Below are 26,543 nucleotides of genomic sequence, written 5' to 3' on the forward strand. Positions count from 1 at the left end.
ATACACCTAAAATCTGCCACCTTAACCATTTTAAGTGTACAGTTTAAATTAAGGACCTCATATTGTGCAGCCATCACCACCATTCATCTTTGGAACTCTTTTCATCTTGCAAAACTGAGATTCTGAATCCATTAAATGACTCCCCATTCCCCCCACCCCGGCAATGGAGAAGTCAAACTCTAGAAACCACATGTAAATGGATAATACAGTATTTATCGTTTGGTGATTGGCTTCTTTCACTTCACACAATGTCCTTAAGATTCATCTATGCGGTGGCATGTGTCACAATTTCTATCCTTTTAAAGGCTAAATAATATTCCATTCTGCTGTGCCATTTTATTTTATTTTTTTAACCCATCCCATGTAAAAAACAATAATGACTCCTTGTCTGTATTCCTCCTAAAGCAACTGGTCCACCGAAGTCGAGACTGGTTGACTGCCCTGGGGTACCCAGGGCTAAGGCCCACAACACAGAATTTTCCACTTCATTTCATTTATTTTGTCTTTTTAGAGCCACACCTGCGGCACGTGGAGGTTCCCAGGCTAGGGGTCGAATTGGAGCTGTAGCTGCTGGCCTACACCACAGCCATAGCAACATGGGATCCGAGCTGCCTCTGCAACCTGCACCACGGCTCACGGCAACACCGGATCCTTGGATGCTGCTGGGGTTCATTACCACTGAGCCGTAACAGAAACTCCAATCTTTCATTTTAAAATCAGACACAGGGGGCACAGGGGGTTAAGGATCTAGCTCGTAGGTCACAGCTGCGGTTCGAATTCGATCCCGGGCCCAGGAATTTTCCTATGCTCTGGGTGAGGCCAAAACAAACAAACAAACAAACAAACAAAAAACCACACACAAAACAGAGTTTTGAGCAAATCAAGATGAGTTCATGACCCCAGGCACATGGATCTGCCGAGGGATGTGTGACCCCAGGAGAAAAGGCCTCCCCCATCCTTCTACGATGAAGTCCAAGGGCACAGAAAACCTTGACCGTGAGAAGGCCAAGTATAACGCTTTCCTGTGTTTTTAAAATTATGATTATGGAACTCAGGCTACAGCAAGATAGAGAATGAACTAAGGGCAGTGGCAATGAGGTATCTGACACTTGAATGCATACAATATGGGTCAGACACTGTTCTAAGCACCTCTTAACCCGCGATTAATTTCACACCTTTTAACCCACTTATCCCTCATGACGACCCTATGAAGCAGATGCCATGGTATTTGCATGAATTTTTTTTTATCACAGAAACGGGAACACGCATGTTTGTGGCTTTTTTCCTGTTGATTTTTGGGTTTTGTTTCTTTATTTATTTTTGGCCACGCCCGGGGCATGTAGAAGTTCCCTGGCCAGGGATGGAACCCAAGCCACAGCAGCAACAATACCAGATCCTTAACCTGCTGTGCCACAGGGGAACTCCTGTATGGGAGTTTTCAGTGTAATGGTGTATACTACTGTTCTGTTTAATCAGCTCCTATAGGAAGCCTTCATCCTTTTTTTTTTTTTTTTTTCCTTCAGGGCCGCACCTGCGGCATATGGAGATTCCCAGGCTAGGGGTCGAATCAGAGGCCATAGCCACAGCCACAGCCATGCCAGATCCAAGCTGTGTCTGTGACCTATACCACAGCTCACACTGTGTCCTTAACCCACTCAGGGAGGTCAGGGATCAAATCTGCATCCTCATGGATGCTAGTCAGATTCGTTTCTGCTGAGCCACGATGGGAACTCCAGCCTTCATCCTTTTAATGGCTGCATGGAATCCTTGGCGTGTAGACGGGCACAGCCAGTTCCCTAGGGATGGACATTTCGGTTGCTTCCTCCCTCCCCTGCCCTGCCCAGGGATGTTCACTGCTCCTATGAACATCCTTGCACGTTTATTTTTCTGTATGTGGGTGGGTAGGATTCTGGAGGAGTAGCTGTCTAGATGTAGAATTGTACATGCAAAGGGCATGTTTTAGTCCCTCTTGGCTTTCAGAAAGCTACACTGCATGGACTGAGGCTGCTTCAGAAGTCAAGGGCATGGCTGGAGCTCACATCATTTCACAGGAACCAAACCAGCCAGCTACCAGCAGTGTGAAGAGGGAGAAGGAAATTGTGACCGTGATGGAGTGGGGGATGGGGCAGGGGGGGGCTGGCGAGCTTCTGGAGCAGGCTGGCCAGGCCCCTTCTGCTCTCCCCATGGTACCAGCAATCAGTGGGACCCGAATGAATCTTCCGTCTGGTAGCAAGGGGTGCAGAGAACTAGCGTCTCCAGTACCCATCTGGAGCAGCTGCCCATCTGTCTCTAACAGTCCTGGGATTTTCAGTCGGGCACCTTGGATGGTACTTTTTAGGAGCCTGGCTATAGTCATGAGGCGAGCAGGTGTGGCGTCTCATTCTGTTCTGTTCCTCTGGGACCTGACACACAGGAGGTGCTCAGCAGTTATTCACTGGCATGTTTAACGAGTGCTCGAGGGGAGTGCCAGCAGGTGGGGCTCACGGATGTGGCTGCCGAGCCCAGCACAGCACCTGCCCCATGGGAGGGGATCAGTCCACAAAGGCAGAGAGCATCTTCATTCATGTCTACATCTGCGCCTTTGCCATGCCATTCCCTCTGCCAGGAATGCTGTTCCCTGCATCTCTGAGTTGGGGCAATGAGAAAACACTTGATAACAAGGCTGGCAGAAAACATCTCTGATGTCGCCTACCAAGTGCAAACTGCTCCCTCACATCTTTTAATTTCACAGCAACCCTATCAAGCAGGTACTAGTTGGTATGTGGATAGAGTGGGACATGCAGGTGTAACAGTGCAGCCAAAGTCTTCAAAGAGGGAGCAGAAATTCAGACCTTGGCACCCTGGGTCCAGAGTCTGACCTCTTTCCAATCCTAGGTTCCTGGGGGTGACTAGGTTGCAAGAATGAATGCTGGTGTTAGGAAGAGAGCCAGGAAATAAGCACGGGGAACAGCAGCCACCTTCTGAAGCCTCCCACATCCTTCCAAGAGGATCGCTGTGGAACGTGTGTCGCCCATCAAGAGCTGAGGGATCAGATCAGCTCTGGGGTGTGGGCCTTTCTGGGGTGCTGGTCTAAAATCTGACCCCAGTCACCTGGTTCCCCGCACTGCATTCCATCTTGTGAATAGATTCTGACCCATTTCCCCACAAAGCTTATTTCTTATGGGGGTTGGGGAGAGACACTGCTGTCGCTGCCCTCGACACTCTCCAGATGGTTCATGCTCGGAGCTTACCGAAGCCTTCTTGTCTGCTAGGAAGTCTCTTGGGGAGGGCAGAATTCTAGAACCACGAGAGGAGAGGGTACGTTCGAGGTTCTCTGAAGAAGAGGCAAGAGCCCAGACCACTGGAGATCAGAGAAGGCAACCCCAGGTTCAAATGCAGTCGCAGCTCACAGTGAGGCCCCAAGTGCTGGGATACAGGGAAGGCTGGATGCTGTCATTTGCCCTGGATCCCGTGGGCATACCTGCAGCCACAGCTGGGCACCTGAGGAAAAGTGACCTGGACCAAATGCCGCCCCAGCTTCCACACTCGGCTCTAATCCATCCTCTGGGACGCAGTCCTAAGATCTAAGACATAAGTCGGCTCGTGCCCTCTCTTCTGCTTAATGTCCTCTGTGACTCTCCCTCTCCTACGGGACGATGTCCTAACTCCTAGCAAGGCTACACAGTGGTTCGTGAGCTGGTCCTGCCTGCTCAGTCTCTGGGGCCACGCGAACTTTTCTACATGTTCTGTGCGCTTCTGTAACTCTAAGGCTTTGCCAGACCCCTGGAACCGCAGTGGGTAAGGCGGGCATGGTCCCTGCCCTTTAGTAGCGGGGATCCTGGGGAAGGTAGACAAACTGGGAAATTTGGGGGGTAGCGGGTGAAATGGTGAAATACCAGGGGCATTCTGGAGACACCGGGGGATGGCTCCTCCCCTCCCCACAGGCAGAGTGCAAACTAGATCACCAACCTGGATAATAAAACCCAAATGCTTTTCATTGGATTTCTCTTTTCGTTACTGGCGAAAACAAGGCAGAACGAAAGCATGCTCGTTGCATTTACAGGAACTGGCAAAACCATTTCTCAAAGCCTCAACGCATTCACAGAAACATTTACAAGACACACGTTTTTTCCTGGTACGCATACAAAAGCCATTCTAAGAGGCAGTTTATCTGACGTGCCATCAGCGGAAACTCTTAACCCGTCAACTCTTTCTCCAGATGTCAATTCTTCCGCCAGACATCTGTAACTGACAAGAATCAGCACCCAGAGGCCAAGCCGGATCCAAGAACACTGCTGGAATCCTGAATGGAGAAGTGAATTGCCATTTGGCCATGTGTGTGTGTGTGTGTGTGTGTGTGTGTGTGTGTGTGTGGTGTCTTATTTGATTGTATTTGAATTCTCTGAAATCTAGTTGTCCTCCTGTGCCAGGAGACAGCTCACCTGAGCAGAACCTTGGGTTAACTAAATTCTGCATCCCTTTACGACGACTGATTACAGCCAGTTATTTGATTTGGTTTTGGGGGAGACAAGACAAGGCCTCCTTTGCAGGACATCGAAAGACTGAATCTCACAAGGAAATGTGATTGAAGGGGGAAGGCCAAAACCAGGCTGCAATGAAAGCTGTTTTTAGAGAGGCGTTCGCAGGAAATTTCACTAGGATCTTTGCCGCTTTCTGGCAGTTTGATTTTGAGCAAGCTCGCCAAGGCTTAGTCTTCTAATCTGCAAAGTGGGGAAGGCAGTGGTCTCTGAGCTGCCTGTGGGTTGGGAGTACGGCCCACACAGTGCCTGGTCCATAGCAGGGGTAAATGGGAGCTTTCGGAAGGAAGTTGCTAAGAAATGTTGGAGGAAAGGCATTCCCATCCCTTAGCGATCATCCAAAATGTGACATTTTAAACCTTACGTGCCTGTGCTCCCATCACTAGCAGAAATTACATATGTTCTAGTTCCTTGACGGAAAGCTCCCTCGAGGACCTTGTCTGCTCCGTCTCCATCTTCCCAGCATCCAGCACAGGTCTGAAACAGGGCAGATTCTAGCAGCCACACAGCTCTTTCTCTTTGGGTCCTTATGCCCATCGCAGAGCCGCCCACAGAAACGGCCCTGCACACGTGTGTTGCGTTCTAGAATGAGGGCCTTTCCGTGCTGTCCCCTGTGCTTGGGGACCCCCTTCCTACATCTTTGCCAGGTCAACTCCTGCTTGTTTTTTTTGGCAAGAGCTGGCTCAGCGTCTGTTCACCTGGCCAGGGCTGGAGTTGAAATGAGCATTAAACCACACTGAACTGTATTGATACTTGCAACTTTCCTTCTGCGGGTATGGCTACAAAGAGATGTCTGACAGGATTCCATATTCCCCTGGGTTTGCTCGAATGATGGCAGTGACTTAGCATAACTGTTTATCCATTCTGTGTCCCCAGGAAGGGGTCCCTAAGGCACCAACATGAACGCATCCGTATGTGGAGTGGTTATGACAATGCGGAGACATGTAGGTTCACGTTCCGGTTTCACCACTTATGAGCTGGGTGGCCCTGGGCAGGTCATTTCAGCCCCCCGAAACTCAAGTTCCTCCTCTTTAAAACTGAGGATAACAATACGTACCCTTCATAGTGCTGCTATGAGGATGAAATGAACTAAGAACGTTAACCGTTGTTTGCAACTGAACAATCCTGGTTAATACAGAAACTGGTTTCAGAAGTGGGATAGTGACTGGTGGGCGGGGGAGAGCAACAGGGATCGACTCGAGGTTGAGTAGCTTAGCTCACAGAAGGCGAAAGCATTAGCTGTTATTACTGCTGTTATTATTACTTCTCTGAGATTGAAGTTTGCATTCTGCTGTGGGCAGGACACACCAAGGACCTCCATCTCCCAGCCCATCGGGGTTAGGTCATTTCAGATTTCAGCCCTGGGATGAAACATAGCTCAGAGGAATGGCTGACTTTCCCTGAGCATGCCAAGGTCACCGGCCTGTCTGTATTGGAACAAGGTCAAGAGGCATTGCCACACAGAAGAGAAGCCACACCTCCTCCATGGAAAAACAAATGCTGTAGCCACCCCTGCAAACCTCAAGCAGACACAGATTCTTGGCTCCAAAGAGAGATTCTGGAGGATCCGGATATGCTGTTTTCTTTACCCACAGAGTTCCAAGGCTGTCTGTGTTATTTCAAAAAAAAAAAAAAAAAAAAAGGAAATGAGCCCGTTTGAATGGAGAACACAGGCTCTGAGGTAGACATATGGCAATTCTTGGAGACAGAAAACTTTGGAAATGGTTTGAAAAGAGAACTTATTGCACAGCTCAGTGGTTCTCCAGCTGCGTCTGGGCCAGCCCTGGATGGCTGGTCCCTCAGGACGGCTCCCTTGTCAGAGATGAGCCACTGCCAGCTACACTGTTGGGGGTTTTATTTTTATTTTTTTGTCTTTTTAGGGCCACACCCACAGCATACAGAGGCTCCCAGGCTAGGGGGCCAATTGGAACTATAGCTGCCAGCCTACACCACAGCCACAGCAACGCCAGATCAGAACAGTGTCTGCACCCTACACCACAGCTCACGGCAACGCCAGATCCTTAACTCACTGAGCGAGGCCAGGTATTGAACCTGCAGCCTCCTGGATACTGGTCGGATTTATTTCTGCAACAATGGGAGCTCCCTATTTAATTTTTTATTGAGAACAGTGTTGTGTTAATGTCTACCGCACAGCAAAGTAACTCAGTCATACAATCAGTCGTACACAGTACTTTTCCAGTTTGGCTTACCACAAGACATGGAATAGAGGTCCCTGGGCTACACAGGAAGACCCTGTGGTTTATCCCTTCTACGGATAACTGCATCTGCGCACCCCAAACCCTCAGTCCATCCCTCCCCCACCTCCCTCCCCCTTGGCAAGCACAAGTCTGTTCTCGGGGTCTGAGTCTGCTTCTGTTTCGTAGATAAGTTCATTTATGCCATCTTTTAGATTCCACATATAACTGGCATCGTATGGTATTTGTCTTTCTCTTTCTGACTTACTCCACTTAGTACGAGAATCTCTAGGTCTCCCCATGTTGCCGAGAATGGCATTATTGCATCCTTAGCCTGGCTTTTATTTGATTATCTATGAACTTATGCCTCCTGCTCCTTGGGTAAAGGTTATTCATTGACAGGTATTACTGACATGTTTACTTAGCCCAGCTCTCTCTTTGCTTTTAGCGGCTGATACAGGGTTTCTTAAAGAAAAAAAAAAAAATGGTTTGCTTAAGGAATGTCACCTGAGACTATTCCAAAGACCTATTCACCCAGGGCTATGCTGGAAAGGTGCTGGTACTAGTTCATCCATCATTGGTGGGTTATTTTCAGGGCTAAGTCCTTGAATATTTCACTGTTTGGGATTATAAGACATCCATTCAACAGATACTCACGCCACATCTACTATGTGTCAAGTACTGTTCTAGGTGCCGGAGAAACAGTGATGATTGAGAGTGCATCTCTATGAGAAGTGATGCCTTTTCCTCTCTTAGCTGAACCACACATGTTAAAAAGCTACCATAAACCCCAGAAGAACTGAAAACAGATGTTCAAAAAAAAAACCTGAATGGGACTAGCAAGACTAGTCACAGGAGGTAGAGTTAACAACCCAAATGTCCACTGATAGATGAAGGGATAAAGCAAATGTGGTCTATCCATACGATGGAATACTACTCAGCCATAAAAAATGATATACTGACTGGGGCTACAACACCCACAGCATATGGAAGTTCCCAGGCTGGGGTCGAATCAGAGCTGCCACTGCCAGCCTACACCACAGCCACAGCAACGCCAGATCCAAGCCTCATCTGTGACCTACACCACAGCTCATAGCAACGCCAGATCCAAGCCTCATCTGTGACCTACACCACAGCTCATAGCAACGCCAGATCCTTAACCCATTGAGTGAGGCCAGGGATCGAACCCGTATCCTCATGGATTCTAGTCGGGTTTGTTAACTGCTGAGCCATGAAGGGAACTCCCAATGTTGTAAATATCTTACAGACACTGTTTGCTCAACCCTCCAACCACCCCAGAAGGTAGGCAGCATCGGCTGTATTTTACAGTGGAGCAAACTGAGCTGCTCAAAGCTTGGGTAACTTATCCAGTAACAGTGACGATGGTGATGACTCCTGAGGATATAAATCATGTATTCCAGGCACCTGATATTATAGTGAGTCTCCTTTTCTTTCCCGACAACCACATGCGGTGGGTATGCTTATCATCCATCGAGGAAGACGTATAGAGAGGGGAAGTTCCTGTGCCTGCGCCCGATTAGACAGTCCGAGAGTAATGGGAGCGGAGATTAGCCCCTGGGCCATGTGACCTCAGAGTTCAGGGGCTTCACCTAGGAGGATCAGGGTGACACATGGTTTGGTCACGGAAACCGGAGGGAAGGCAGACAGCTGCTGTGTCTACCTCCCAGAGCACCCCCAGTTTCCCCCCATGGAAGATGGGGTCAGATCATATGCCTGCCACACCACATCAGAGAGTCAGACCCTCTACTGCCTGTCAGGGTGGCTGGAGGGGTGTGACACGTCACCATCCCTCAGCCTGCTGGGTCCCCGGATGGGGCTCCTCTGTCTCCGAGACAGGACCTCCAGCGAAGGAGAGAAGCGGCTGCATCCACTTTAGGATTTACAAAGACCCACCACAGCTCATTGTTCTTCTGAAATGGACTCTCCGGTTCTTTAGAATGTTTTCCATTTTCATGGCGGAGAGAACTGAAAATGCCCCCAGCAGAAAGAGATAAGTAAAGACCAACCCTTTCCACTGGTCCGCAAGCCAGGCGAAACACCCAGAGACGCCTTTAAGAATGGTGGAAATGAAAAATGTGCAATAAAGGATCAGGGAGTCTTCTGCCATTGGGAATAAATGGCAACAGACACTGCAGCCACAGTGGTGTCACACGGGATGGCCACAGGCCAGCCTTTGCTCCTTGGTTTCTTCCTTCAGTAAGGACTTGCTAAGCTCCTACTATGTGTCGGGACTGCACCCAGCGCTAGACACACACAAAGCAAAACAGATACCCTGTCTGCACTCAAGAAACTGTCAACCTAGTGTGTCTGTCGCTCTGGCTCACTCTTTTGTCATCATTTTTTTTTTTAAGGACCGCACCTGAGGCATATGGAGGTTCCCAGGCTAGGGGTCGAATTGGAGCCACAGCTGCCAGCCTGCACCACAGCCACAACAATGCAGGATCTGAGCTGCGTCTGGAACCTACACCACAGCTCACGTCAATGCTGGATCCTTAACTCCCTGAGTGGAGCCAGGGATCGAACCTGCGTCCTCGTGGCTACTAGTAAGGTTCTTTTCCACTGAGCCACAACAGGAACTCCTATCATCACTTCTTGATTGAGCACTTTCTCTGTGCCAGGCAAGGCATTCACATTGCACAGCTTCATCCTCGCAGTGAAGGCTGAGGTACGTGACTGATGGTTTCCATTTTACAGATGAGAAAACCGAGGTACAGAAAGGATGAGCAACTTACCCAAGGTTTCATGACCAAGTAAATGGGACAGACTGGAGTCTGATGACTCCCCAGATGCTCGCTCTGCTGCCTAAGCTACACTCCTGTGACCTGAGTCCTAGGACATGTCTGCCAAACAGAGGAGAGAAAGAGGGTTTCCGGGACCAGCTCCAGGTTAGTGTTTGTTTCTCAGGGGCCTAGAGACCAAGAATGCTGTGTGCCGCAGAAAGGCCCAGCAGAGAGAGAAAATAACAGTAATGAGATAACACGGGGGAGATCAGCCTGATGGAAGGTAATTACCTGAGCTACAACGTACGTATCTACCAGCAGGAAATAGGAGCTACAGTATGTCCCCTCCTCCAGCAGCCCAGTATACCTCTCTACATTCCCTCCCCCCTTTTTTTCCCTCCCCCGCCAAGCAATGGATTAAGAATTAAAGCAATCTCATCATGGCACGTTTCAATAAAAAACTTTTCACCCTAACCTGTTGTTTTTAGGATAAACCGAGGCTTCTCAACATGGGTCCCACAGTGTCTGGGCCCACCGACCTCTCCAGTGTCATTCTACTGGCTCATCCCCTTACCACCCCCTGTCCACAGAACACTCTCTTGACTTGCTGCATGGCCATGGTTCCTTGTGCCTCAGGGCCTTTGCACATGCGGCCCTTTCTTCCTGGACACTCGCCTTCTACTTTTTTTTTTTTCACTCAGTTAGTGAGTTCCCTCTTTTCTTCAGTCCAAGGATACTTCTCTAGGGAAGCTTTCTCTGATCCCCTCGAAGAGAAAAGGTTCTATGCATGTTTGTTTCCTATATTCTATGCATGTGAACTTCCATCCTAACAAGGTCATGAAGATGTAATTATTGAATGGCCTGGTCTACGAGCACAGGCATGCTAATTCTTGGTGGCTGTAACCACAGATCCTCGCCTATGTCTGGCACACTGTATGTTTCCATTAAATATGTGTTGACTATACGAAGGAAAGAATCGATCAGTAGCGAGGGACCGGAGCTGATATTTCATTAGAATGCATTTCATGGCCATCATCTTGGTTAAACATTCATCTTTCTTCCCAAAGAACACTGCAACCTGTGGCAGACTCATGGGACAGCTTACAGACAGGGAGCCCAGACATATCTAGGCAGAACGATGGGGGGAGCCAGATACACAAGATCAACTCGATTTACAGAAAGCACAACAGGAACATGTGTTCAGTCAACCTGGGAAATCTTTAAGAATTAGCTGGCATTAGGGCACTAGTCCGCAACTTGTGGGCAAGTTGAGATAAATGAGTCAGGCAAGAAGAGATAAATGAGTCCTGTGCTTTTAGGGAGAGGAGGAAGCTGGGGTAAGTACTGACATCAATGAGTCTCAATATCATTAACTTTTTTGATTCAGATGGAGGAAGGTGGTTCAGGGTGAATTGCAGTGCAAAGGGGCACCAGGTATTTCAGATGGGCTGATGCAGAGAAGGCTGAGTGGTAAGAAGATACAATCTGGTCTGGTTACACATACTGTGGGGGGCTGGATAGGCTTGGAGTCACAGAGGACCCTCTGTGAACAAAGGGTCATGCTCTGGCTGGCCCTGGTCAGGCAACACTGAGCTGCATTTCCTGTGCTGCTTTCTAGCTCGAGTTCAGGACTAGTAAGCCACGCAGGGTGGAGAAAAATAAAATCAAAGGAGACTGTTATTTTATGTTAAATTCAGCTACACAGGGCTGGGTGGGAGTCTAGCCCAGGCGCCAGAGGAGGTTGACCAGAAGGCCTTGGGAATCTCGGCTACTCTTCCTCTCTCCAGGGTCCTGAAAGCTGAAGCAGGGGGTCCATCAAAGCGAGGTTGACAGACAGACTCATTTGAGATAACGCAAGAAAGGCCATGTGTGGGAAGATGAGTGGGTGGAAGAGGAACTACATTTGCAAAGGCTGAGACAGGTGTGTCCCGGGCAAGACCATTACCTGGAACGTGGGAGAGGTGGCAGAATGCTCTAGTGTAGGGGTCTGTGAACGATGGCCCAGCACATGCTTTTATGAATAAAGTTTTATTGGAACACTGCCATGCCCATCTGTACATACTGCCTGTGGCTGCCTTATTGCTAGAGTGGTAGAACTCTGCATCATTGTGACAGAGACCTTGCAAAACCTAACCTAAAACTAATAAATATTTTATTTACTACTTCCTATTGTATTTACTATCTGGCCCTTTATTAAAAAAGTTTGTTCACCCCTGCCATTATACTGTTCCTCTTTTTTGATGATTCATACATTTTCCTCACAATTTTTGCCATATCCACCTTATCAAAGCATCGGCCTGGCGCCCCCTTCTCTTTCCACGCTCTCTTCTTCCTCAGGCACATTTCCATGTCATCACCTGTTCACGTATCGAGTGTCGCTTTTTCTCATCAGCATGGGGATGCCACAACAGAAATAAGCGTTTACTGCTGTAGCCCAGCACCGAGAAAGGTGCCGGGCATACATAGTAGGCACTCAGTAAACACACAGTGGGCACTCGATAAATATTTGTTGAATGACTGAAGAGCCACTTACCCCTTGTATTTTTGCTTTCTTAGTATTTCCTTAGATCAACTCTTTTTTAAAACGAAAACGTCAACCTCAGAAATCTGGGGTAGGGTTGGGCGTTCCCTGGTAGTCTAGTGGTTAGGATGTGGCACTTTCACCACTGTGGCCTGGGTTCAATCCCTGGTCTGGGAACTGAGATGCCACATCAAGCCTCTGCACACTGTGGGGAAAAAAAAAAAAAAAAAAAGAAAGAAAGAAAGAAAGAAAGAAAAAAGAAAAGAAATCTGGGTGATTTCAGAGAGACAGCCACGAGTGATGGCTTGAAGCGAGATCTTAAGTCTCTGCTCAGGAACTGAACCTGGGCAGCCTGGGTGAGAACCGGGAATCCCGGCCCCTAGACGAGCTAGAGGCTAAAAGCAGAATTGCTCCGATTCTTGACCCCTGTTCAAAGCAATGTTTCAAGGAGGCAAAGGCTGTAAAAACACGTGCAGAGTTTATTGTTAGAAACACAGGACAACAGGCAGGAGAGCACACGGAGCCGTCGTCTGTTTATCTGAGGCAGAAGCAAAGCAGTCACACACACCCAGACGGGAGGGGAGGGTGTGGGGGTCCCCCTGAATGAGGACCCCGGAGAGGAGACTTAAACTACTTCCATGGGGCAGTTCCGCAGGTCTTTGTCTGCCTTGGGCTAATTTTCTTGTTCTCTCTCTCACACCTGACCAGACCCAGGGCCCTCCCCTGATCTGCGTGCACATCTTTTGGCCAAGACGGATTCCAGAGCAGAGCATGGCGGGAAGGTTATCTAGACTTATTATGGTCTGGAGCCCCACCCCCTTCTGACCCAGAGGGGTCTCTCTGCGCATGTGTGGTCAGGGTCTCCCTGACCCTGCGGATGGGGAGGATGTGACCTCTTGGTCTTTTGCTCAGACAGGGCTCAGCCCCTCTTCTGATTCTGTCATCACCATTGTTTAACGAGTCCGCAGAGGACAAGGACCAGTTATGTCCCTCGTGCCTGTGGTCCTTTCTGTCTTGGAGTATAGACAGGTGGCGGGTTGTAAATGTCTCTCCTGGAGCCCACCTCTCTCCTGTCTTGGGAAGCATAAATAACAGGCTAGTTGAAAACGTCTGTCCTGGAGCCCGTCTACCTCCTGCCCTCATAGGGTGTGTTAGTTTTTCTTTACATGTTTTAATATAGAGAAAAACTGCCATTTTCAGAAACCCGCCTGTGTGTCACTTTAAATCATCTGGCTCACTGGGCCTCAGCCTTCGGAAGCCCTGGCTTGTGGTTGAGGACGCAGGTGGGTTTAAGTCTGAGCTCTGCCTCTCAGTAAGTGAGCACCTTGGGCCAGCCCTCAGGTCTCTTGCCTTTCAAATGGGGATCCTGCAGTCCTGGCTCCCCAGGTGGCTGAGAGATTCAAGGAGACCACAGAAGCACCTGGCACAGCACCCTTCGCCCGTGGGGATGAAGAGAGGCGGGGACGCTGGGGGAGCAGGCATCTCCGGGGAGATCAAGTCCTGACAAACGGCGCCTCTCGGTTCTGCAGCCATCGCTCTCAATGAAACCTGGCTCGGACACTGCCCTGGTGCCGAATGGCTGCCTCGCATCCCAGCAAAGCAATTTGGATTAATGGGACCATTTAGCTGTGGGTGTCCAGAGAATGCATTGTTTCGAGTAACTTGTTAGAAAACTTCCCCAGGGCGGCAAACTTTTAAACAAAGATTGACTCTGTAATCAAAAACTGCTTGGCCTTAAACCACATTCCAGCATCTCAAAGCACAATTACACTGAGAAAGGGGTGGCAGTGTTTGTGCCCCCGGCTGGGTTTGCCACGTAATGCTGACTGATGAACACAATTAAATTGCACTGAGGAGAATCCTTCTCTAGGGGAGGAAAGGACACAGGAGACAGCCGGCGGCTCTTGGGGACACAATTTCCATCCTCCTCCACGAGGAAACAAAACACTGGTGTGAGGGAGTTCCTATCGGGGCTCAGCCATTCGAACCCGACTAGCATCCATGAGGATGCCGGTTCGATCCTTGGCCTCGCTTGGTGGGTCAAGGATCTGGGGTTGCCGTGAGCTATGGTGTGGGTTGCAGATGCGGCTCAGATCTGGCATGGCTGCGGCTGTGGTGTCGGCCGGCAGCTGCAGCTCTGATTTGACCCCTAGCCTGCAAACTTCCACATGCTGCTGGTGCTGCTCTAAAATGCAACGATAATAATAACAATAAATAAATAAAATAAAAATACTGATGTGAGATTCTTCGGCCCCTTGCCCAGGGAAAGCTGGCCAGAGCCACCAAATGGCCCTCTCTTTCCCACTAAGCAGAGTTATGGGCACTGGTCCAAGGCCAGAAGCTGGGTTCCAGATGCTCGGTCTGGACTGGGTTGGGGCTGTGTCACTTCAGAGGGATGGGAGCAATAAGGAGGCAGCAGGGGACTTTGCTTTCTGCCTTGGTTTCTACTTCGAGACTATCCCCCAAGCTGTGGATCCCTCTGGATGTCCCAGCCACTTTCTTTTTCCTTTCTTTGTATTTTTTTGCTTTCTAGGGCCGCTCCCGCGGCATATGGAGGTTCCCAGGCTAGGGGTCCAATCAGAGCTGCAGCTGCTGGCCTACACCACAGCCACAGCAACGCCAGATCCCAGCTGCGTTTTTGGCCTACACCACAGCTCACGGCAACGCCAGATCCTTAACCTACTGAGCAAAACCAGGGATCGAACCTGCAACCTCATGGTTCCTAGTCGGATTTGTTTCTGCTGCGCCACGACGGGAACTCCCCCAGCGGCTTTCTAACACAGTCTGGGGCCTTGTCATGACCCCCAGATTGGCCAGGTGCTGCCTACTTGAGCCTGGGGTGGGGCTGGGGAGGTGAGGTGGAAGAAGGGGTCTACAGGGAGAACCCTGGAGTTAGTTTCTAACTTGAACTTTCAGGGAGATTGCAGCTACCGCGACTCAAGAGTGTTGCTTCATCCCATTGCTGTTGAGAAGGCTGAGAAACAGCAGGGCTTGATTCCAACAGCTTTGCAGCAGGGAGGCGGGTAGGGGCTGGGGCTGCTCAGCCACAAAGGCACCCAAACACAGAGGCACCCAAACACGGCTTGGCGCCAGGCTTCTTGACTCTATAGCCATCAGATGTCCTCAAAGGCCTAGGCACGCACTTTCACTTGATCTGTGTGTCTACTCAGGATCAGGGTAGAGAGACATATAAGAGAGAAGGACAGAGGAGAAATAACGAAAGCGACCTCCAAAAAGAACAGACCAAGCTTCTGGTCTAAATGAGTAACTGCCCAGGAGTTTCAGTTATCATAATAATAAGAGAACAGTTTTTTTTTTTTAAGTACAGTTGATTTACAATACTGTGCCAACTCCTGCTGTTGGAGAATCGTGTTCTGGGCACTTGCAATACATGCCCAACTCTATGTGGGGCCCTATGTTTCAGTATCTCTCATCTTTGTAATGACCGTGAGGGAGGGCGTCCGTGGCTTGTTTCAAGCCCCCCCCCCTCCCCCCGGCCATCTCCTTCCCGGGTTTACCCAAAGCAAGAAGGAACTGATAGTGTGATCACTCAGTGCCCAAGACATTGCTTGGGCGTCGTTATTAGGAGGCTGGGTTACTGTTTGGTAAAATCCCCTAGCTGGATTCCACTGCTTTTTCTCCTGTTTCTTGCCTCAAACCTGGGCTGCTGCACCTGACCACCTGGGGCCAGGATCAGTCACATTTTTTTTTTCCCCTTCTGCCTCTTCCGTTTGTGCAACTAGGCAGATGCAGAAAGCTACTGGCTCCCTGGCAGACCCACCATCTCTTTCTGCTTAATACCCACGGCCATGGCTGTGCATCCCGGGCCCAGCACAAAGACGGTGGGAGAGGTGAACACGACAATGCACGTGGGGGCCAGGCCCGAGCCTCTGTGCCCACAGCCCGCTGTGTGTCAGGCGGCCTGCAGAGCTGGACTTCAGGCAGGGCGTGGAGCCCCACCTGGCCACAGGTGACATTATCATCTCCCTTTTACAGGTAAGAAAACAGAGACTCAGAAAGGTTGGGTTCACCAGTCTTGAGATTATGCAGCTAAGCAAGGGATGGAGCGAGGATTCAAATCCAGGTCAGGAAGACTCCATGGGTAGGGAGCAATGGCACATTCTGCGCCTGCGTCATCTTGGATCTGCTGTGGAACCACTGGGCACATTGGGAGGGATGGCAGCCGTTCCTTCTTAATTATGCTGCTTGTGGCTAAGGTTTAAATGAATGAGAAATCCATCAGCACCGCAGCTTGGCGGTTTGGGGAGGGGTCTAGGCAACCTGAGATCAAAAGGGGACAAGATTATAAAGGCATCTGAAAGCTGTGCGCTCCCAGCTAATGCAAGACAGCTGGTCTGTCCACGCTTCGAGCAAACACAATGGGTGAAGCTCGATCTTCCAGCGGCCAGAGGAAGAGGGCTCATCTGAAAATGGGGCTACCCTAGCTGTGGTGGTCACATGGGGGTGGTCTGTGCTCTGGTGATGAGCTTTTTCCCCCCTGAGGTCAGCTGCTGGCCGGCCTCGCGGTGAGGCAGCCGCATGTGGCAGAAAGAGGCTGCATTTGGGAGTCAGTGGTACCTGCCTTCCAACTCAGGCTTGGCCTCTGCCTTGGTGCTGACCTTGGTAAGTCACCTGAACCTGCTGAGCCTCGCTGCCCTTCTCTACGCCAACCCTCCAAGGATGCTGTGGGGACCAAAAGAGCTGCTCCGCAGCTGGCCGAATGCTGGTGGCTTGGGGTTCAGGTTCTGGCATGCACTGATCCTCTCCTGATTATTGGAAGTTTCGTTTCTTTTCTTTTTTTTGGCTACGCCCGAGGCACATGGAAAACTCTGGGGCCGGGAATCGAACCCACACCATATCAGTGACAAAGCCAGATCTTCAACCCTCTGAGCCACCACGGAACTCCAATTATTGGACATTTCTGCTTCCTAGATTCTCTACGAGAAGAAGAGAATGAGGATTTAGAGGGGGGGGAAGAATGAGTAGGAGAACTTAGGTCCAGAACTGCCCAATGGGTGCAATACGATCTGTCAGTGAAGAACCCAGGACTTTTTTTTTATCTTTTTCCCCCAGTGATGAGAGAAGCATGGGTTTGAATTCTGGCTCCAATCCTCACCAGAAAGTATGAGACGCGGGGCTAATCCCTTAACTTCTTTTGGCCTAGTTTCTTCATCTGTAAAATGGAATTCAGCCATGGCATCCACTTTCTGGAGGTTTTGTGACTTTAGATGACACATGGAAATCATGTGGCCCAGGATCCCCCACATGGTAAATATAGTTGTCCCTTGGTATCCACACAGGACCCACCGTGAATATATCAGCATCCGAAAATGCTCAAATCCCTTCCAGTTGGCCCTCTGTATCTGTGGGTTCCACGTTCACAGATCCACCCAACCTGGATGTGGCCCCGTGGATATCAGGGGCCAACTGGACTCGTGAAACGCTAGCTAATATTGTTATCCCCTGGAGTCTGGCAGATCGTGAAGGGCCTCCCCAGGCATCTGCTTTGATGAATCCACAGCTGACCATTCTCCTTGCTGGGCAACCACTCAGAGTGGCAGCAAGTGGGAGGAGGGAAATGGACGAAGATGATGAAGATGATGATGATAAACCCGAGAGTTTCCACTCATCCACCCAATGAATGGACCCAAACTCTGTCCCCTGGGTCCGCGCTCATCCAAGTCTCTGCTCTCATCAATACAAAGGGCGCCGAGAGGAGGCAGGTGGGCAGAAGGAGGAGGGCTTGTGTTTCTTTAGACTCATCCCGCTCCACGCCCCGCCTGCAGCGCGCTGCGCCCACCCCCAGCCCCTGCCCTTCTCTTTAGTTCCTGGGACACATGGGGCTCTTCCCTGCCTCAGGGACCAGGCATGGGCTGTTCCCTTTGCCTGGAACCTCCACTCCAGCTTTTCCACTGTGGGCCCCATTTCAGGACCTGGCTTAAACATCACTCTTTAAAAGCCTCTCATCCTCCCTGGCCAGGCTCCTTAAAGTAGGGCCCCCTTCTTGTTCCCCATCCTGGCACCCTGACGTTATTTTACTGACGTGCTCTCCACTTCTCCCACAGAGGATAACCCCCCTCAGTGAACAAGTGAGTCAGTTCCTCAGCTGCGTCTCACGGTCCCTAGCACAGTGCCTGGCACTCGGCTGCGCTCGACCCCCGGTCGGTAAAGGCACTGCACACCTGCTTGAGCGAATAAATAACTATATCCTGCAAGCCGCTCCCAGGAAGGGGGGTGGTGGTGGCCACTGCTTTGCCAAATGGCCCCGGAGAAGCTCTAGCCTGTGTGCAGAGTCTGGCTCTGACTGCGTCCTCTTGGGGCGGGGGTGGGGACGGAGCTCTGAAGGCCCAGGTGTGAGGGGATGAGAGTCTGGCCCACGTCAAGGTGCAGGGATGACAGGTGCGCATGCACATGGGAAGGAGGTCAGGGTTGGAATGAGAATATGCAGGCCTCCCTGGAGTGGCGAGGTGGAGGGCCCGCAGGTGTCCAGCTACCGGTGAACCTGTGGTCCTGTTCAGAATGATGGGAAATGAGAAAGGGGGTTGACGTGGGCCGGGAAGATGTTCTAGAAGAATCATTTGAGATCATCCTGTGAGGAGAGGATTCCCTGGAACCTCGTGTCTATGGAGAGCTGCACCAGCTACTTGAAGCTTCCAAGGGTTCCAAGGCTCTTGTTTTGGGAGTCTATGCTCCTTAAAAAGAATAAGAAATACCCTGCACCTGCAGTTCCTGTTCAGGCTCAGCGGGTTAAGAACCTGACTAGTATCCATGAGGACTGGGGGGTCCGATTGCTCAGTGGGTGAAGGATCCGGCATTGCTGCGCAAGCCACGGTGTAGGTCATGGATGTGGCTTGGATCTGGCGTTGCGGTGGCAGTGGCGTAGGCAGCTGTAGCTCCAATTACACCCTAGCTTGGGAGCTCCCATATGCCACTGATGCAGCCCTAAAAAGAAGAAAAAAGAAATACCCTGCACCCATTAGGATGGCTCCTGTCAAAGAAAGAGAGAGAAGGAGGGAGGGAGGGAGGGAGGGAGGGAGGAAGAAAGGAAAAAGAAGAGAGAGAGAAAGAAAAGAAAGATACGTTGGCGAGGATGTAGAGAAATGGGAACTCCCGTGCACCGCTGGTGGGAATGTAAACTGGAGCAGCCACTATGGAAAACGGTATGGAGATTCCTCCAAAAAAAAAAAAAGAAAAGAAAAATAGAACTACCACACGATTCAATAATTCTACTTCTCGGCATATCCTCAAAAGAACTGAGAGCGGGGAGGTGAAGAGATATTCGGACACCCGTGTGCCCAGCAGCACGTTCACCAGAGCCACGCGGTGGAGGCAAACCCAGCGTCCATCAGAGATGGATGAACAGATAAGCACAGTGTGGTCTAGCCACACAACGCGCACTTTTTGTTTTCTTTTCACAGTGGCACCTACAGCATTGGACGTTCCTGGGCTAGGGGTCAAGTCGGAGCCACATCTGCCAGGCTATGCCGAGCCTCATCTGCAACCTAAGCAACGCAGGATCTGAGCCTCTTCTGCAACCCAAGCCATAAGGTAGCTTGCGGCAACACCTGATCCTTAACCCGCCTTAAGCCACTGAGTGAGGCCAGGGATCGAACCCACATCCTCACGGAGACTACGTTGGGTTCTTAATCCACTGAGCTGCAACGGGAACTCCCCAACAGTGGAAATTTGCACACTCTTAGAAAGAAAGGAAATTCTCATACAGGCTGCCGCATCAATGAACCTGGAGGATATTATGCTAAGGGAAATAAACCACTCACGGAAAGACAAACATTGTACGATTCTATCAATGTGACCCAGAGCAGTCAAATTCACAGAAACAGAAAACAGAATACTGGTTGCCATGGGCTTGGGGAGGGGACACGGGGACCTGCTATTTTGCAGGGTTTAGAGTTTGAGTTTTGCAAGAAGAAAGGAGTTCTGGAGCTGGGCTGCACAGGATGTGAACATACTTAAGCACTGAGCTGCATCCTTAAAAATGCTGAAGGTGGTAAATTTTACGTCCTGCACGTTTTTATCACAATTCAAACCAAAAGAACAAAGAGGGGTCTGGACCCATTTCCTAGGCTGTCCCCTCCTCCCTGGCGCTCAGTTCTCTTCTAAAACTCTTGCCACAGGGCCCTGGGCGTTCTGGGTCCCCTGTGCCAACTCTGCGTCGTGAGTGTCTAAGAGTGGGGTCGTTCTCTGCAGAATAGGGGTTGGGGGGGTGGGGTGGTCCTCGTCCCCACATAGAGAGAGGGCCGCTGCCTGGCTCTGTGACCAAAAGGCTGAGTGGCTGCTTGGATTCAGAAAGCTAGTGAAGGTTTCGGGGACGCCAGCCTCTGCTTGGGGTCAGGGGTTGGGGAGTAGTGCAATTCCTTGAATGTGGTTCCCTTTCAGCAGCCACCTCCTTCCACACTGGGCTCCCCCCTCCCGCTCGGTCCCCTCCCCTCTGTGGTCTCACAGCAGCCAAAGGGATGTCCCCACATTGCAAATAGAGACGGTGTGGGGTCTCAGGTTTAACTTCTTGTTAAACCTGAGTGGCTCGTGGGCTAAGGGTTCAACCGCCAGACAGGTGATCAAAAATCCTGGCAGGGAGTTCCCATTGTGGCTCAGTGGTTAATGAACCCGACTAGTATCCATAAGGACTGGGGTTCGATCTCTGGTCTCACTCAGTGGGTTAAGGATCTGGCTTTGCTGTGAGCTGTGGGTAGGCCAGTGGCTATAGCTCCCGGACTGGACCCCTATCCTGGGAACCTCCCTATGCCGTGGGTGTGGCCCTACAAAGACAAAACAAACAAACAAACAAAAAAGAATCTTGGTTCAACCAGTGGGATATGGGATAAAAAACCATGGCACACTCATACAATGGAATAATAGTCAGCCATAAAAAAAGATGAAATACCGACACGTGCCACAACGAAGGAAGGGCCATGAAAATAGCATCCTATGTGAAAGAAGCCAGTCACAAAATGTCGCATACTCTAAGATTCCACAGACTCTGGGTCTGGCTTGGAAAGCCGCAATACTGTTTCCCCGGCCACAGCTCGCGCATGCTCAGACACGTACCCCACCGACAGAATGTGAGCCCTGGAGGGGCTGTGCACACGCTCAGCCTTAGCATCTGATTTGCTCCAGGACACAGGGCCCAGTGGAGGAGAGACGGTGTGGAGTCTGTTACTTCTGGCCCAAACTAAGCAAACCAACTGCCTAATGCTTTCGGCTTCATCCCTAAGGATGCTGCCTACTCGGTAAACAGAATACATGGAATCAAACCACCCTGTCCTCTGATGATTCCAGACCTGGCAGGGTCTCCCTGTTTGAAAACATCCATTTTCATCCACACGCTGGATACATAAGCAGCTCCAACCAGAGCCTACGTGGGCCAAGCGGTCATGTCACCAGCAAAGTGGGAAGGCCTGCAGTCTTTAAACACACCCAGCTTGCATATTTCAAGTATGAGAATATTCTTCCTGCTCAGAGACAGACGTGTTGGTTCTATTCAGTTTCTCTTGAAACACTCAGTTCTCATGTCTCACTTTGACTTTCCCAGTTAAGGTTAAGAACTATTTCCCTGGTCTTTTCATGAGTGCTGGGGAAACAAGAGCAACTCAGCGGACGGTCAAGTCCAGCCCCCGAGGCTTGTGCTATTCCACGGCTATAATAGGAATGCCTGCACTGAGCAAGCACTTTCTGTGTCAGGCGCTGTGTTAGGTGCTTGGCATGTAATACTCCCTTTAATCCTCCTAATTGCCCCGTGAAACAGGTACTAATGTTGTGCTCCCCTTTTAGATGCAGCCACTGAGATGCAGAGGCTGAAGCAATCTGTGCCAACTTGCATGGGCATCCAGGGCCTCAATGAGGCTCCCAGCCAGTAAAGGCCCATGAGTTTGGCCCAAGGTGAGAACTGGGCAGCGGATATGGGGAAGCAATGTCAAGCCACACACAGCTCAGAGCAGCCACGCTGGGTGGGCTCTGCCCTCCCCCCACGCCTCCAGATTTTCAGAGACTCTTTGAAGCTTCTGACTTGGGCACTCCCGCCCCTTCCAGAAGCCTCCGAAGTTTGCTCATCCTTCCTGGGAGGGGAGAAGTCGTGGTTGAGGAAGCTACAGATGGAGCGGCAGATGGGACATGAAAGCCTATCAGAGTCACCCAGGATAAAACCATTCATCTGCAAAATTCATATGTTTTTGCGTGGGGCGACTTCACCAAAACAACAGCAAGAGGAACCAGCAGTGCTTGATGCGTGAAGTGCCTCTGGCCATGAGGCTGGCGAAAGAGTGGGCAGAAGAAATTGGGGGCAGTTGGGGGGCCGAGGAATGAAAGAAGTGGGAGGAGGAGGGAGAGACAGACTGACAGAGATGGCGAGACAATGGGAGCGTTAAAGCTGAACAAACAGTAGCCCCCTTCTCTGAACCCCTACATGGGTGGGGCTCATGGTCTGAGACAGGATTTCTGGACCCTTGTCAGAGATTATGAGGTTCAGCCTTGGGTACAGTTTGGACACTACCGCTGACTTGCACTGAGTCTTCTAAGTGTCTAAGCTCTGCCAGGTTCTATTATTATATCCTGATTTCCCGATGATTGAATTTACTTGTCAAGAGTCACTGGCTAGTGAAGTGGCAGAACTCAAACTCAAACCTTAAGCCACTGGATGAGAGGCAGCGGGCTCAGCCTCTTGGATGCTGAAATGCAAGAAATCCTGATATCCTGGCGGAGCTGACCTGGTAAAGTGGCTTCCGTGACAGTTCGACTTGCAAATCAACACAGGGCCTCTAGGGGGCAACCTTGAGACCTGATGTGAGTCTCCTGAGAAGGGCCATAGGCTGGCCCACCTGACCTTAAGAGATCTCTGCCCAATGACACCCCTCGACCTAGGCGGCGATGACCTCCGAGGGCTCCCTGGGAGGTCTGGAGGAGAGAGAAAGCAGGAATCTTGACCTTGGAGGGAGCACCTGCCATGGGAGCAGCTGCACTCAGCATTCCAGGATATTTCTGAACTTGGTCCTTATTTGGAAGGTGGAGGAAGAAGTTTCTAACTTGCCCTTGCCTCGTGCTTCTCTAAACTCACCTCTCCTCATTGTTTTATTTATTATACCTGAGACGTGTTTAAATTTCTCAAAGGCGACTAGTTCACCTGTGACCCAGGTCCTGTCCGGGCGGCTCTCCTTCCAGGAACCTGAGGTGGTTTTGCTCCTCCAGGAAACAACAGACATTTGTGGTCCTTACAAGGGATGGGGGGGGGGCACTTCTTGTGGGGAGAGGCCAGGGGTGCTGCTAAACACCCTACAGGGAGCAGGGCCGCTCCCCGGGACAGAGAATGATCCGGCCCGATGTCACTCGGGCCCAGGTTGGGAAATCCTAGACTACGCCGATCTTCTGTTTTCCACTTGCCTGTCAAGACCTCCTGGGGAGGTGAGCACCTTCCTGAGAAGCGAGAGATCTGGGGTTTCAGTTGAAGTTTCCCAGTTTTAAAATGTGGGCAGTCAATTCATGTGCTAATTTTTTTTTTTTTTTCTTTTTAGGGCCGTACCCTTGGCATATGGAAGTTTCCAGGCTAGGAGTTGAATTGGAGCTACAGCTGCCGGCCTACACCACAGCCACAGCAACATGGGATCCGAGCTGCCTCTGCGACCTACACCACAGCTCACCGCAACGCTGGATCCTTGACCCACTGCGGGAGGCCAGGGATCGAACCTGCATCCTCATGGATACCAGTCAGATTCGTTTCCACTGTGCCACAAGGGGAACTCCTCATGTGTTAAAATTTGAGAGGATTCAAACACACCCACGGGCCTCCAACAGCCCAGAGACGCTGCCTGTGACTTCTGGGGCTGTCACAACCCTCCTCCCTTCTTGCACTTTGTCCCATTCAGTCGGACCTTGACCTTCCTCTGCTCCCAAACACGCCAGTGGTTCCCATCTTGCTTCCAGTAGCAGCCAAATTCTAGAATTTCCATGATCTCACCCTAACTGTCTCTCTGGCCTCTTTCTCTTACTCCGTTCCAGCCACACTCAGCAGAGCAGGCCTGCTCCCACCTCACCTGGACCACTTTCAGGGTGGCCTGGCTCACTCCATTCCCATCGCCCAATCTTCTCGGGAAGGACGTCCCTGGCCACTGTCATTGAAATTCCAACTCTTCCCCCCTCCCACTCTCTGCTTTAGCTTTCTGATGTAGCATGTGACTCATTTTGGGGTGTTGTGTGTCTCCCCTGCTTGAATGGAAGCTCCTAGTGGTCAGGGGTTTGGGTCTTTACCATGGGTTCTCCACCAGAGCTGGGAAAACCAGGTGCTGGAGAAACCTCTGCCGGGGGAGTGACTGAATGAGCAGATGTGCACACTGTGGTTCTCAGGCTCAGGGTGGTTCCCGGGCAGTGGGATCTCGAGGAGACACGGCCTAAGCATCTCAGAGGCAGAAAGGCTGCTTCTGCTTCTGGTTTCCCAGCTGGGACAGCGAAAGCGGGGCCTGAGAGCCAGCCGGCCGTCGGGGGGGCCGGCCGGCCTTACCTGATGGGGTAGTCGGCGGCGCTGAGGTTGATGAAGAAGTCCCAGGGCCAGTCGGTCATCTCCAGGAGGTCCCGCATGCTCTGCAGGTACGTGGACAGGAGGCTGGCTCCGCCCCAGATGGTGGCCATCCTCCAGGGGGTGACGCGGACGTTGCTGTACTGCGCTGCGAACTGCAGCACTTGCCGATGCAGGTAATTTGAGCGCTGTTCCCGGGAGAGAAAGGGGGCGGGTGACGTTCAGCAGCCCAGACAACACGGGCACCTGCCCCTCGCCCCGCCCCCTTCCCTTCCCATCTAGTTGACAGGGCTTCTGAGCTTTGCCAAAGAATGCGTTTCAGGCTCGGGGTGTCCTTTTGAATCTCTATTCAAACCCTCCTTCCTTTTATTTTTATATTTATTTTTTGTCTTTTTAGGTCCACACCCACGGCACACGGAAGTTCCCAGGCTAGGGGTCGAATCAGAGCTGTAGCTCTGGCCTACACCACAGCCACAGCAACGCCAGATCCTTAACCCACTGAGCGAGGCCAGGGATCAAACCCGAGTCCTCATGGATACTAGTCAGGTTCATTAACCACTGAGCCACAATGGGAACTCCCTGCTTCCCTCCTTTTAAAATACTACTTTAGCTATTTGAAATGCAGATCCCTGGCTCCGCCTCTACACTATGGGTTCAGTAGGTCTGGTTGCCTGGGAGTCTGCATTTTTCTACAAGCCTGATCCACCTGGTCTGGGGATAAACAAGCTAAGAAATAAGGGTTGCGTCTAAACGTGTGAGTATTTCGAGTGGCGGGATTTCTCCATTACCCTCTCACGGGCCTGCCAGAAGCCGACTTTTTGGACAGGCATCCTTTGTGGCCCTCTTGAGTAAAGACATACTCGCCTCACGTCAGCAGATGCACAGAAACCTCTGGGACAAGATGCCCAGGGTTCAGCAAGCCTGTTGCAGGGTTGTTGTTGTTGGTGGTGGTGGTGTTTTTTTTTTTTTTTTTTTTTTTGTAAATAAAGTTTTATTGGAACACTACCACACACATTCATTTATGTGTATTTTTTAATGACCGCTTTCAGGCTACGATGCCAGAGCTGAGGTGCTGCCGCAGTGCCTAGGGCCCACGAAGCCTAAGACAACTTAATGCCCTGGTCCTTTATGAAAGAAGGGTGCCCACCCTGGGTTCGTTATCCTCACAGCGTGGCAGCGGGACAGTGAGGGAAAGAGGTGTACATGCAAAGTTTATGGAGAAAGTCTAAAGTCACAGCTGGGAACTTTGAAAAAACCAGCACAGACACACAGACACGCACACACTTGAAGATCAGATGCTCTGAGGGAAGGCAGCTCCGAGCCTTCCCTAAAAAGGAGGCCGGCTTGGAGGGGGGGCAGGTGGACCCGCAGAGAAAGGACAGATGGCATGCGGCCACCACCTTTCCGGTCCTTACCTTGTCCACGTGGATGTAGTAGAAGTGGTCCTTGTGGTAAATGGCCTTGAACATGCGCTGCAGCTGCCGAGAGGCGCGGCCGTGGACCACTAGGACGAAGGCGATTCTGACCGGGTTGGCCAGCATATACTCCACCGAATCTTCGTCCCACTGAACGTTCTTGTTGGCTTTGCCTGGGGAGACCCGAGAGACCACAGAGGCGGGGTGAGCTCGGCATCCTTAGGGGGAGTTTCTCTGATGCTTCTTCCCGGGGACTCTTTAAGGGGTACGGTCGTCATGATGGGTTTTGAAACCTGATTCAACCTAACCAAGCAAGTCCTGGACCCCTGCGCTGTCCTGGTACAACAGGAGTGGAGGACGCTGAGGGGCTGGAGAAAGGGGTTCCAACCCCAGGGAGCTGAAAAGAACCGATGGAGACACGTGTACACGTGTTAAACTACTCATCAAGGCAGAAGGAGATGAGATATAAGAGGTGTATCTGAACCACAGAGGAAGGAAGGGTTCCTTTCAAGTTGGGAAAACGTAAGAGGCACTGAGGCCTGTCCAGAATCCACTCTCCGTTCTCCTGCTAAGAGCATCTATCTTTAAAATAACTGGTAAGAACAGATAACATGAGCTCTATCCTCTTCACTCA

General features: G+C 50.9%; 1 protein-coding gene and 1 long non-coding RNA gene across 3 annotated transcripts in view; one reads left to right on the top strand and one right to left on the bottom strand.

Annotated features, from left to right (window-relative positions):
- XYLT1 (xylosyltransferase 1) overlaps positions 1-26,543 on the bottom strand; it is a 334,324-nt gene that overhangs the window by 55,581 nt on the left and 252,200 nt on the right. For both annotated transcript variants that reach the window (XM_021086555.2, XM_021086556.2), the window contains exons 4-5: positions 25,910-26,082; positions 24,480-24,682 (exon numbers count right to left, since the gene is read on the bottom strand). In XM_021086555.2, the coding sequence (XP_020942214.2) occupies positions 24,480-24,682; positions 25,910-26,082 (376 nt within the window). The remainder of the gene's footprint in view (positions 1-24,479; positions 24,683-25,909; positions 26,083-26,543) is intronic.
- Positions 1-26,543, top strand: part of LOC146404515 (uncharacterized) — a 49,636-nt gene that overhangs the window by 17,881 nt on the left and 5,212 nt on the right. Inside the window, exon 2 of the long non-coding RNA XR_014840708.1 lies at positions 7,771-7,964. This is a non-coding gene — a long non-coding RNA (uncharacterized LOC146404515). The remainder of the gene's footprint in view (positions 1-7,770; positions 7,965-26,543) is intronic.

Source organism: Sus scrofa, chromosome 3 (assembly GCF_054392235.1).
Source record: "Sus scrofa isolate SSC_HxYL_T2T_F1_AM1 chromosome 3, Sscrofa_HxYL_maternal_Yorkshire_Landrace_v2.0, whole genome shotgun sequence".
Lineage (NCBI taxonomy): Eukaryota > Metazoa > Chordata > Mammalia > Artiodactyla > Suidae > Sus > Sus scrofa.